Genomic DNA, 13,494 nt, shown 5'->3' on the forward strand with positions numbered 1-13,494 from the left:
ACTCTCAATCTATGTTAAAGGTTTTTTTATTTAAATATGTTGCGGCAATCGTCAACATTCCGCGCTATGTCAAGCACAATTAGATTAAAAATCCTCTCAGACGACGCCCTCATCCGAGGCTCATCCTCAAGCCTCTTGTGTAACAGACCCTTTTCTTCTCTTCTTCTCTGTGAGTATCAAAATACCTCAACAACTCAGCACCCGTAACAATTAGCACGCATATCGCACGCGACGCGATAAATGAGCCAATAGAAATGGCTTATGCATCGCGTATCCAATAGAGTTGGCTCATTTATCGCGCTAAAAGCGCGTGGGTTATGCGGGTGTTAGGTGACGGTCATTCAAAAATATATTGACAGGGTAATTCTATAAATTAATACCCTTTAAAAATATTTACCGGGTAAATATTTTGTACAGGGTATTCAGCCCATCTCTTGTTACGGTTACTAGTGTATGTTACTCTCATACATAAAGCACTTTATCTATACAGGGTCTTAGTCAAATCGTAACGAAAACTTTGAGGGACGGTTCAGACCACGATTATGAGTTGATATCAAGTGGAATTTTCTGTCTCAAAAGTGTAGAACTGAAAATAACGAAAACACTATAATTGTCATGAAATTTCCGACAGGATATTCCACTCGATATCAACTCAAGACTCATGGTTTGATGCATCCCCCTCAGTATTCATTACGGTGTCACTAACACCCATACGTACTTGTATGGTGTGTGAGTGAAATCGTAACAAATACTGAGGGGGATAATTCAGTTCATTATACTGAGTAAATATCAAGAATTTTCTATCGCAAAAGTAAAGAATTGAAAATAATTAAAAAAAATTAAAAAGAACATGAATTTTGCGACAGAAAATTCCACTTGATATTCACTCAGAATCTTAGTCTGAATCATTTCCCTCAGGATTCGTTATGATGTCACTAACACACTTTATAGCTATTCAGCTTGTATCTACCCACTGCTGAGTATAGGACTCATCTCACGTTACCTTACGATAAATTATAGTACATTCCTCTTCAGCTCTCAACATATGATAATGGCAGTCCACACAGCAGTCGCGCGTCACCCGCGTGGTGCGCGCGCGTCACTATATCTGCACGATCTTGCGCCTGCGCGTAAACGCGAGCGCGTACTCTATGCCCCACACAAGCACGCATGACATTATCAGCGCGTTCTGCACGTGGATGCACGTCGCGAAACTGCCCGTGTAGTCTCGCACGTAACCTGAAATTAAAGTTTGAATTAAATTGATTGCATTCTTTTGAATTTATCTGTATTGGGCTGGTATGGATTGGTTCTTTCACTTTTCCTGTGAAAAAACGGGATAATGCTAGGGAGCGGGGGTCTACTTTCGAAATTAGTGAATCGCATTATTAAATCCGGTCAAAAGAATGTGATTGTAATTACAATTTTTATTTTATTTATTTACGGCAGTAGTATTTTTTTTTTGTACACAAAAAAACAGACAATTAATTTAATTTATTTTAACATGATTTTTATAATTTAAGTACAAGGTCATTCTATGTAGCATTTTTTACATTGCATTTATGGCAAATAAATAAATCTTATCTTATTCCCATCAATATTCTATCCGTGCGAAATTTTCGATCTATATCGTCATTATCATCATCTCTCTAGCGTTTTCCTTGTTCACGGGGTCCGCTTACTTTTAGCAAGATTTGATATGTCCCGTTTTTTACAGAAACGACTGCCTGTCTCACCTTCCAACCCGCGAAGAAAAAGAAACAGCCCTATACATGTATATCGTCATTATACCGAAGAATATTACTCTAAATCACTCTTTTCTATTTATTTTGTTTACTCCTATTATTATAATCATTACCCCGGTGTGGACGTATCACAAAAACCACTTTGCGATCCTTAATTTGGTTAGGACATTACAGGCTGATCACCTGATAGTTCGAAAGTTAAACCGTTGGTCCCGGTTACTACTTATGATGTAAGTACGTAGTTGTTACGTGAACCATGCCAGGGGCCTTTGGCAGTCCAATAATAAGCTTGATTACACGATAGAAGATTATGTCAATTATTACTCTAACCCAAAAAGCACCAAAAAAAAAGTAAAGTAGCATGGAAAATGCTGCACCGACAAGAGCGTGGCTCTTAAATTGATGATGATTACTCTAACCTAGAGTATTAAGAAGTAAAAACTGACCAATCAAGGGGCCGATGGCGACGACGAACACCCCCTTGCTGACCATGTGCAGCCCGAAGGCGGCGGGCAGCTTCTCCAGCGGGCAGTACTCGGAGATGGTGAGCGTGAAGTTGCTCAGGCACATGCCTCGGAAGAACCCGCAGATTGACAGCCACACCATCAGCGGGACCCACTCGCTTTGCTCTGCTAGCACTGGAACAAATACATGGTCTTAGCAGCACCGTAACGAAAAAAAAAGTAAGAAAGAAAGCAATTTTTATTACTTCCGGACACCACATACACAGACAGGTACATTAGATTCAACACAGTACAGAAACCACACGGAAGTCAATACACAGAAAAAAAAGAAAACAAAAAGAAAACCAGTATCAAAAATCATTAACAAAAAAAAAGAAGAATAACAAACCAAAACCACAAAAAAATACCATACCGTCTACTTGATTGCACTAAAAACAGTGATAGGTATTTTTTCTTGTCGGAAATGTTTAGTTAACATTTTGAGTATTTGCTGCACCGTATCGTAAATCAAACGCGAACAGTCGCTAGACTACATATAAATAGTCGTTGTTCGATTTACATTGATGGTAGTGTCCCCGATAATCGACTGTATATCGATTATCGATTATTTTCTAATATCGATCATAATGGATATAATTGTAGAATTTTCAATATCGATATTTACATTATTTAGGGGTAAATAATCGATTGTCGATTATTCGGCAACACTTATTGATGGTTTTTAATAAATTGTCGTTTTTATTTAAAATTTGGGTTCTATGCAGCTTAAAGCACAATATGGGACTGAAAATAGTTACAATAACACGCTAAAATTTCCATGAATTTTCCGACAGGACTGTCTCTCTGTCTGTGTGTGTCTGTGTGTTCTGTAAATGAACCAACCAAAATAAAAACAAGCGCTCTAATATATTATATCTAATTATCAAATACTATACTATACTATAGTATTTCACTTTGATTTATACACACGTGCACCACTTATTTATTTTTGTTGGTAATGCGGTTAATGTTTTTTTTTTATTTAAATATGGTCCAACGAACGTAACTTGATTATAATGACCTAATCTTTTCTCTCTTTCATCCTAAGCTGTAAACTGTTAGTGCGAAAGAGATATCTCGAAAGCAAAAACAATTTGTTCATTAAAAAGTTATCCTTACCAGATCTGGTGGCCGCCAGAAAGAAGGCAGAAATAAAGAATATCATCTTCTTGGATATGTTTGTTCTGTCGAATATGGGCGGCAGGATCAGCCGCACCAATATATCAGTTATAGCGGTCATGGAGAGACAGAACGCCGTGTCATTCATATTATAACCTAAACTTCTTATGAAGAAGGGCGTTAACATCCTAAATTGAAGCTCGCCACTCCAAAATAGAGAGAGGCCAAGTAAAAGGTTCAAAAACGACCAGTCTTTTAGTAAATCCAAATCCATCATATCAATAAATCTCTTGATGAATCCTCTCTTTTTCGCTTCCTCCGGCTCTGGCTTTTTGACGGCTTTCATTTGTATTCCGTCGTCATCCACAGCCTGAAATATAAAACAAAATTGACTACAGGTTCGGCCGACAAGCCGAATAGTCGACCCCAGATAGCCAAACTAGTTTCTAGGGTTCAGCTAGTACTAAAAAATATTTTGTTGGATCTCCCAGCTTCCAAGATTTCATGACGATTTCACGGAATAAATGCTTCAGAGCAATAAAATCGCCTATTTTTAATGTAGTTTTAATATAAACAGCTGCTGGGCACAGGCCTCTCCTCATGTGGTATGGAGCATACTCTACCAAGAATTTTTTATTTATTTATTTATTCCAAAAAAGTTAATTTTTTTCTTAAAAAAAATATTTCGCCAAACTTATACCAGTTTGTTGTCGGGCGCTCTTATAACTAAATGTGTATGCACCTTTTGTTGCCTAAAAAAAATAACTAAATACTTAACAACTATTACAATGGTTGCAATTGCTTCAATGTGTCTTGTTTAGACCCCCCAATTCTAATACTAGCTCTATCTCTTTCTTGCACTGATAGTAAGAGAAGGACGGCACTAGTTTTTAATTTTAGAATATACGTACATCGATGTACAGTTGCAAGTAGCTTCCAGTGAAGTCCATGTTGGATATGTTTGAGATGACGGACATTTTACGCTTCCTCGCGGGCTCGCTGATCATATTGCCGCTTGACGTCACACGCTGCATCGCCGCGACTGATGCAGCCGTCGTCAGCCCTAGGTTCAACATGTTGTGATTCTTCTCGAACTCCTGAAATTCAAAATCAGATATATCTTTATTCAGTGGATATCATAATTTCAATTTGAATCGTAAATTTTTACATATATAATTCTGTGAGCATCAGAATGACTGGCCAAAATAACAGATCAGCTTTAAAATATTACTAACATCCACTACCTTTTAGCTACTATTTAATACCTTTGTATAGATATTTTCTACCTAATTAATAAATAAGAAAAATTATTTAAAAAATGGCCAGTCATTCTGATGTCTGAATGACCACCCACATTTAGAATCTCCACAAAAAGTCTCCGAAATGTAATTTCGCCTATACACAAATTTAGTACCTATTCAGTACCTACCTAAACAAATATTTTTTTTAGATTTTTAAAACAACAAATAAAAAAATATGAGCAAAAAAAGTTTTAACGAAAATGTTAATTGTTTAATGTTTACAACTCAATTATGCACATAATACAAATTATAATTTTTTTTTTATAAGGTACTCAATAGGTACTAAATTACAGGTACTGAATAGGTACTAAATTTGTGTATAGGCGAAATTACATTTCGGAGACTTTTTGTGGAGATTCTAAATGTGGGTGGTCATTCAGACATCAGAATGACTGGCCATTTTTTAAATAATTTTTCTTATTTATTAATTAGGTAGAAAATATCCTCGGTATTGGATGTTAGTAATATTTTAAAGCTGATCTGTTATTTTGGGCAGTCATTCTGATGCTCACTATAATTCTGTCCACCTTTCAGGTTAATAATATATCCTAAGTGCAGTTTTTACTAACACAGTTGGCTCGACCATTATAGACGGCAACCGACATCTATCACGTTGGTCTAACAGAAAGGTTCATCTTACGATGGATGTACCTCTGACTACCCTATTGGGATATAGTCGTGAGCTTATGTTATGTTATAATAAGGAATACACACGAAAAATGTATTAGGTATTTATCGTAAAATGTACATCAATAGAATACCAGTGGTACACTAAACTTCAAGATTGAAAAAACAGACAAGATATATCTGTCCCTTTCATGTTGAACTTCTCTGTCTAAGTAACGGCTTAGTAACTAACCGCCTCTTACCGTTCATCTTTAGGTTAGGTTAGCGGACCCTGTGAAAAACGGGATACTGCTAGGGAGATGATGACTCCGTATTGAGTACCAGACTACCAAACACTACCTGCAAAGGCTTGTCACACGTCTTCGCCCGGGGAAGTCCGACAGTCCTGACTGAGGGGTGGTTCATATTCCCGTGTGACCTCTGGGGCGTCAGCTTCGGCATCGGATGCGTCACCAGAGGGTTAATCTCGAATTTATCCTCCGCCTCTTCGTCGCTTTCATGTATGCATTCCATTTCCTGGAAATTGTTGAATCAATGTTTCAAATGTACATACAACAACACATAAACAGCCTATATACGTCCCACTGCTGGGTACAGGCCTCCCCTCAATCAACCGCAGGGGGTATGGAGCATACTCCACCACGCTGCTCAAATGCGGGTTGGTGGAGGTGTTTTCACGGCTAATAGCCGGGACCAACGGCTTAACGTGCCCTCCGAAGCACGGAATCATCTTACTTTTTCGTTTCAAATGTGCCAAGCTATATAATTATGATGTAAAACGGAAAAAGACAACATGTCTAGCTATCTCATGTACCCCTTAAGTCTATGATTATTGGATGGAAAATAGCTATTAAATTGTAACACGTACACAGTAGTGGGAGGGCTGCAATTTTTTTTTTTTATTTTCTTTATTTATTTTAAACATTCATATGACTATGAACGTATCCATTGAACCACCATCCATCCATTGTTATAACTTTGTACCCTACCTTAAACACATATATATTTCTTTTTTTATAATATATATTTTTATATATCATATTATTTCTGATAATAAAAACATTTCTTTTTTGAATCCTTTCATTTATTGCTATTGAAACTAAGATTCGCTAATATTATTATAACTTCTTTGTAACGGTGGAAAACCCGAAACAATCAAAATAATACTGTGTCTGCCAAGGCGTGGTGACATGTTATGTTTGCTATAAATGATAAACTAAACTAACCTTCACCGGCTGCATTTCACAATCAACAGGCACTTCAATCAAATGCCTCTTGATCGGTTGTAGGAGACAGCTTCCGAGCACAGCGTGGAACGCCAGAGCACCGAGTATGACCACCGTCCATCTGAACCCATACTCTCCTAGTAATATTTTCACCAGCTGTGGCATAACCATAAGGCCGAATCCTGTGCCAGCCATGGACAACCCTACGGCCTGGCCCCGTTTCTTTGTGAAGTAATGGTTGAGCGACACGAACGAAGATGACGAGGCTAAACCTACTCCAAAACCTGGAAAGCGAAAAATTTTCGATAAAGACATGAGGTATTAAAAAGATTGGATTAATTCGATGAAACAATTAGGATACATACATACATAAACTCACGCCCATATTCCCCGAAGAGGTGGGCAGAACTACAAATAATCAAGAAACTATTTGCGGCCACTTTTGATACATAGTCCTAAGGTGGAAACCGTATGATGATAGGGGATCAGCCTATCGCTCTTACAGACTGATGATCCATCATGTATGACAGGACAATGAGAATACAAACTACCTATTTCGCCCATCAGGTGTCGCTACTGTTGAGTTTTCTTAAATTTTGACAATTCCCCATACTATTTGAGTCATCACTAATTTAAGAGCCACGCTCTTGTCGGAGTACATTCTCCATGCTACTTTTTTAAGGAGAAATAGGGCAGTGGTTTCTCTCCTGCCTTCCGCCCCAACACTATTTGAGTACTATCAGTCAAATATAAGACATTTATTGGGAAACCGATTATAAATGCTTATCAAATAAAAAGGTTCATACTTTCTTTATAAACTTAACCGCTCGTATTATTGAAATGCTCGAAAAAGCCTCGTTTTTTGGGGTTCCAGGAAGTCGCTAAGTTCCCCTTAGAAACTTCAATCAACACGTTATCATCATTAGACAATAAATAGTATTGTATATCACTTCGTTATAGTAACTATGAGACAATTAGCATCAATGTTTTAATAAAACTGATACATAACAAGAAGGTTACTAAAAAGTAGCACCTGGTTGCGAATCAATCAATAAATAGTATTACTGCTTGTTACTACTTATACGGGATCTATCTATAGGGATTTTCCCGGGCATTTTGAATGGTGTCCGATACACATCCGTTCTTAAAATAGAAAACAAATCGTTTTAATTTTCTTCGGTTTTCAAGTTTTATAAATCGTTTTAAAGAACTGCTTTCACTAATTAAAAAAGTGACGAGAAAGAATTACAAATTCAGACTATTCTTGTCTTCAAAAAAGATCCAGAGTTTTATAAACCTTGGCCTAATTTTACGGATAACGAAACACCAACAAACAAAATTCTCGTAACTAATTTTTAATCAGTGTAGCCCTACGAGAATTTTGATAAGTAGTATACACAAAGGTCAAATCCTGAGATGAAATCGTATCGAAGAAATCGATTTTTGTCCAGTGTCATGTTTAGACAACAAAACATTTTTTAAATAAAACAAGTGCAACATATACGAGTAATAAACATCTTCAGTACTCGAAATAAATCTTTGTGGTCGTACGAACATGCATACAATACTCGTATAGGATGCTTTATGTTGTATGTTAAACATGCATGTATGTATAAAATACATAACATAAACATAGCCTATACACGTCCCACTGCTGGGCACAGGCCTCCCCTCAATCAACCGGAGGGGGTTTGGCGCATACTCCTCCATGCTGCTCTACTGCATGTTGGTGGAGGTATTTTTACGGCTAATAGCCAGGACCAACGGCTTAGCTTACCTTCCGAAACACGGAAGATAAAATCCAAATGTTCTTATATAGCCGAGAATCTCATACACTGGCCGGGCATATTTTAAATATCTTAACATTGACAATCATTTACATATGAATGTGAGATGAATATTAGATGATGATGTCTTCGAATAGACAAGGCCAATATGAAAATATATTTGGTTTGGTTTGCCGAAAAAATATACAAGAAAGGGCGAATGATTGACAATTGTTAATTTATAATAATTGAATAACCCGGGCGAATAAAATAGGCATCTCGCTCAAAGGTAACCCATTTAACGTGTGCTGTCAACTTAATTCTGTCGGGTTATTGGCCAATATAAAATTTTGGAAGGGTTCTACGTGTCTTCCATAAAATTGATGCCTGTCGATTACCCGTCTCTTTCCTTTTCAGCGGATAAGAAAATGACAGGTATAACTTAATATAAAAAAAAATTAGATGGTATGTACAGGAATCAGCACCAAAAGAGCAAAAGCTTTAAAACTCACCTCCTAGAATACTGTAAGTAGCCAATATATGCGCCATACTGTTAGCTGGGGCCGTAAATAGTAGACCGAGGGCGCATATCGTTGAGCCGACGAAGCAGACCTTCCGGTAAGAGAAGGTCTTTATCACAGGACCCACGAAGAAGCCAGAGAAGTTGACCACAGAGTCTAGGGTACTGGCGATTACTGACGCGCCAGTTGTGTGCACCCCAAGGTCATCCAACAGGTCCTTGAACAGCAAACCGAATGACGGCTCCAGTGAACGCGTTGAAAACTGTAATGAAACAAGAATTTGATGAATATTTTCTCATATTTTTTATTATAGTTTCTATGCTGTTCTGGGAGCGGATATAAACATAGAACACGTTCAGCTGCTTGTCTTCACGGGCATGTCGTAAAATCCGAAAGAGAGATTGTATTTTTTCTAACTTGATGGATAATAGTTAAACTGATCCCTTGTCACCATAAGGTTCATCGTATACAGGGTGTTAGTGACAACGTAACGAAAACTTTGAGGAATGATTCAGATCATGATCCTGACTCGACATCAAGCGGATTTTTCGTCGCAAAAGTATGGAACTAAAAAAGATAAAAAAGCACTAAAAATATTATGAATTTTCCGACAGATAATTGATATTAACTCAGAATCGTGGTACGAATCATCAATCTCAGTATTCGTTACGATGTCACTAACATCCATACGTATTACGTACTTGTACGGGGTGTCAGTAACATCGAAATAAATACTGAGGGGGATAATTCAGTTCATTATACTGAGTAAATATCAAGAATTTTCTATTGCAAAAGTATAGAATTGAAAATAATAAAAAAAAACATGAATTTTGCGATGGAAAATTCCACTTGATATTAACTCAGAATCATGAGCTAAATCGTTACGATGTCACTAACATGCTGCATACCTATACAACATACATAGTATATATATAGTCCACCATGTCGTATCCGACAACGGCAACCTCAGTCTCTTCTCTCGTGCGCTCGAATGTGACTGGCAAAGCCAAACTTTGTTCTGAAAACCCGGTCACATTGGAGGCAGAATAGCTGTCCATCCGAGCGTAAACGCGGGGGACAATATCTGCGGTACAAGGACGTCTTGAAACGTAACCTGACCGCCTGCGATATTTCCACTGAACGCTGGGAGGACCTTGCTGTTTTAAGACCTGATTGGCATCACTGTGTCAAAACAGGGGTGGCCAACTTTGAACAAAATCGTCTGAAAGAGCTCGACGAAAAACGCCAAAAACATACATAGTACATAGTGGTCAAACATATAACCCTCCTTTTTTGAGTAAAAATACACCTAATCTGTAGTGTACCGTTTATTGTCTTGTTTACTAGACGCATTCTGAACATCTAGTGTTACGTAACACGCCACAGGACCGTGTCCGATTTCATAGATAATACGACGCTACATTCATTCACATCGTGTATCACAATACTCTATAAACCAAGATGCCATTCGCTTACAACCAAATTGAACATTGAGCCCAAGGATATGCAGTTCGATGACTCTATGCAAATGTATCGATTGAACATCCATATAAATTATGTTCGGATGTTTTCTAGCAGTTTCCATCATATCTAAGTCTTCTAATCTGAATTTAACGTGACGTCACATATACCCTATAACCGCCGGACAATTAAGGCGCTACTAGTGACACCTCATTTGTTAAATCCTTACAGGTGGTTTAGGAGTTAGGTTGGAACAGCCGTACATACACACATCCATACATGCGTATATACATACATAGCGGTCAAACACATAACCCTCCTTTTTGCTTCGCCGCAGTCGGGTAATGAAACTGTAACTTTTCCGGATTTGTGTAATACGCGACACGCAAAAAGACAGGACGGATTCAAATGAAATTTTGCAGTTTCGTACATTATATCTCTATCACGGCCTCCGCGGTCCAGTGGTTGAGCGTTCGGCTCACAAACCGGACGTGTCGGGTTCGAATCCTGGTGCACACACCACAAAAATCACTTTGTGAGCCCATGCTTAGGACATTACAGGCGGATCACCCGATTGATCTGTACTTCGGAAAGCACGTTAAGCTATTGGTCCCGGTTGCGTCTGATATAAGTACATAGTCGTTACATGAACCATGTCAGGGGCCTTTGTTACTTAATTATAACCCTAACACCAGGATTGATAAGATTGGTAATCCACCTGACAACCCACAAGAAGAAGAATATATCTCTTTAAGATTAGACTAGGTTTACGCAGACAGTCACAGGGATAAGCTAATTGTAAGTATAACAAAACGCTAAGGACAAATCTTTTACGTCAGAATGCTTCAAGCGAACGTTAATAAAGTGTTGCTTGCAACATTTGTAGGTCATCACTGCATTAAAATGCAGCGTGGTTGAAAAATGTATGCAACGCATTGAAATGAAAGGCATCCGAGTTTGCGTTATTTAATAGCCGGAAAGCAATACCATGCCCGTTGTAAACATTGAGTAGGACACAATAGATTACACTGCTAGCGATAAATCGATGATAATAATTTGGCTGTATATTGCTATGGTAAGATTACCATAACAACTGATATGAAAATAAAATAACCTTGAAACAAAAAACAAAATGTATGAGTATTTGATTGGAGAACGCACAGTTTCTAACTGTGAAGGACATGGATTAGGACTTCATTGGGTCCATACCTCAGAATGTACTTTAGAAATCATGTATCAACGATGAAGGAAACATCGTCATGATTTTGAACATCTTACCGACAGTATCTAACTGTGAAGGACGCGGATTAGGACTTCCTTGGGTCCATACCTCAGAATGTACTTTAGAAATCATGTATACTTCAACGATAAAGAAAACATCGTATTGAACGTCGGTTCAATACGAGTAGATTTTGAACATCTTAACGATTACGATACGTGAAAATACTCTACCACTTCACAGTGGAACAGTGCGGTGGTGTATGCTCTAAACCCAATTGACTTCCGGGAGTCCTGTGCTCATAGTCGAAGTCGTAAACAGGTTGGTTATGTATATCTTATCTCTTTCTAATGATTATGATAAGGTCCTCCACAACCGTCCACATAAGACAAGAGTCCTAGTACGTCTTCGAAATAGACTATTCAGGGCGCCATTCTACTGATAGACAGAGTACTGCGAGCTGGAAAGCAAGAGAGGAAAACTTCACAGTGGAACAGTGCGGTGGAGTATGCTCTAAACCCAATTGATTTCCGGAAGTCCTGTGCTCATAGTAGAAGTCGTAAACAGGTTGGTTATGTATATCTTATCTCTTTCAAATGATTATGATATGGTCCTAATACATATAGTTACATACATTCACATAAGACAGGAGTCCTAGTACGTCTTTCCGCTCGCATCAGACAGAGTACTGCGGGGAGGAAAGCAAGAGGGAAACCACTGCCCTATTTTTCCGTAAAAAGTAGCATGGAGAATGCTACACCGACAAGAGCGTGGCTCTTAACTTAATGATCCATATAAGACATAAGACAGAGGCCAAAGACAGTATGATTACTACTATCAAACGGAATATACTACTACTATATAAAATAGAAATACCTAACTAACTGTTGCTTTCCTTCGCTTCGCAACAATGACCAAGTTCAGTAGTAAATCGCACAGTAATTGTGTCACTGTCGAGACATGTGACCAGTCAGGCGGACGCAATTACTGTAAGGGCCCTTCGAAGATATCTCGAGTAGGTATTTACACAATGTTTACAGTTATAAACACTGGGTCAAGAGAATCGGGTCAGTTAAAGGAAAGTGGAAGATGGTTTTTAAAGCAAAACTAATTCTATCTGTTACAAATCTTGATACTTATATCTTTATAAAAAGTTTTTATTTCTCTTATTCACGTTCGTAAATTGTACTGTGTCTACTCCCACACGTGCCGCATAAAAACAACTTGTATGATCTCCCTAGCATTATCCCGTTTTTTACAGAATCCGCCTACCTAACCTGAAGATTTGACAGGTCCGGTTTTTTACAGAAGCGACTGCCTGTCTGACCCGTGAAAAGAAAACCAGCCCAATACACATTAGGTTACATACCTCCGAAAATGTATTTCTCGGGAATGTGGGTTTCCTCACGATGTTTTCCTTCACCGCTGAACACGTGATAATTATTTTAAAAATTGAGGTAAACCTAGCTCAGACGCTGGTGGGGAGCGGAGAGTTGCCGTTCTGCACGTAGTAGGTATTATTCCTATTTTATGCCATTAAAAGTACAGTTTAATCAATTCGAACTACAATACAATACAATACAAATACACTTTATTGCACCAAAATAAAAAGAAATGATTACAAAAAGTCTCTTAACTAAGTACATGGCAAATACAATACAATAGTAAAGTAATAAAGTCGATTATTTTTATCTTTACCATAAATACATATCCAAATACTATTTTAAGTATATCCGAATTTCTTATTTTCACGTCACTATTTAAAATTATGTAACTCGGTTATATTTTTTTATGCGTTGCGTTGGTTGTTTTCTCAAATGTTCGTTTTTTATCAATTATTTCGATATGGGTAACAGCGGTTAAATTGGGTGTGAAATATTATAGCTATTGGTGATTTTAAGTTTATTTATATATCCTTATTGTATACTAAAGTAAGACCCAGAGAAGGTGAGGGGTAAATCTGGCTTGGCGCGCGGAGAGTGACTGTTCTATACGTAAGTATGTAA

At 37.8% G+C, this 13,494-nt stretch overlaps 1 protein-coding gene across 1 annotated transcript in view; it reads right to left on the bottom strand.

Moving 5' to 3' along the window:
• Positions 1-626: 626 nt before the first annotated feature.
• Positions 627-13,494, bottom strand: part of LOC126366173 (monocarboxylate transporter 9) — a 28,326-nt gene continuing 15,458 nt past the window's right edge. The window contains exons 3-9 of the mRNA XM_050009135.1: positions 8,800-9,070; positions 6,522-6,805; positions 5,635-5,811; positions 4,279-4,464; positions 3,368-3,737; positions 2,192-2,383; positions 627-1,239 (exon numbers count right to left, since the gene is read on the bottom strand). Coding sequence (XP_049865092.1) covers positions 1,103-1,239; positions 2,192-2,383; positions 3,368-3,737; positions 4,279-4,464; positions 5,635-5,811; positions 6,522-6,805; positions 8,800-9,070 — 1,617 coding nt within the window. The 3' untranslated portion in view covers positions 627-1,102. The remainder of the gene's footprint in view (positions 1,240-2,191; positions 2,384-3,367; positions 3,738-4,278; positions 4,465-5,634; positions 5,812-6,521; positions 6,806-8,799; positions 9,071-13,494) is intronic.

Source organism: Pectinophora gossypiella, chromosome 4 (assembly GCF_024362695.1).
Source record: "Pectinophora gossypiella chromosome 4, ilPecGoss1.1, whole genome shotgun sequence".
Lineage (NCBI taxonomy): Eukaryota > Metazoa > Arthropoda > Insecta > Lepidoptera > Gelechiidae > Pectinophora > Pectinophora gossypiella.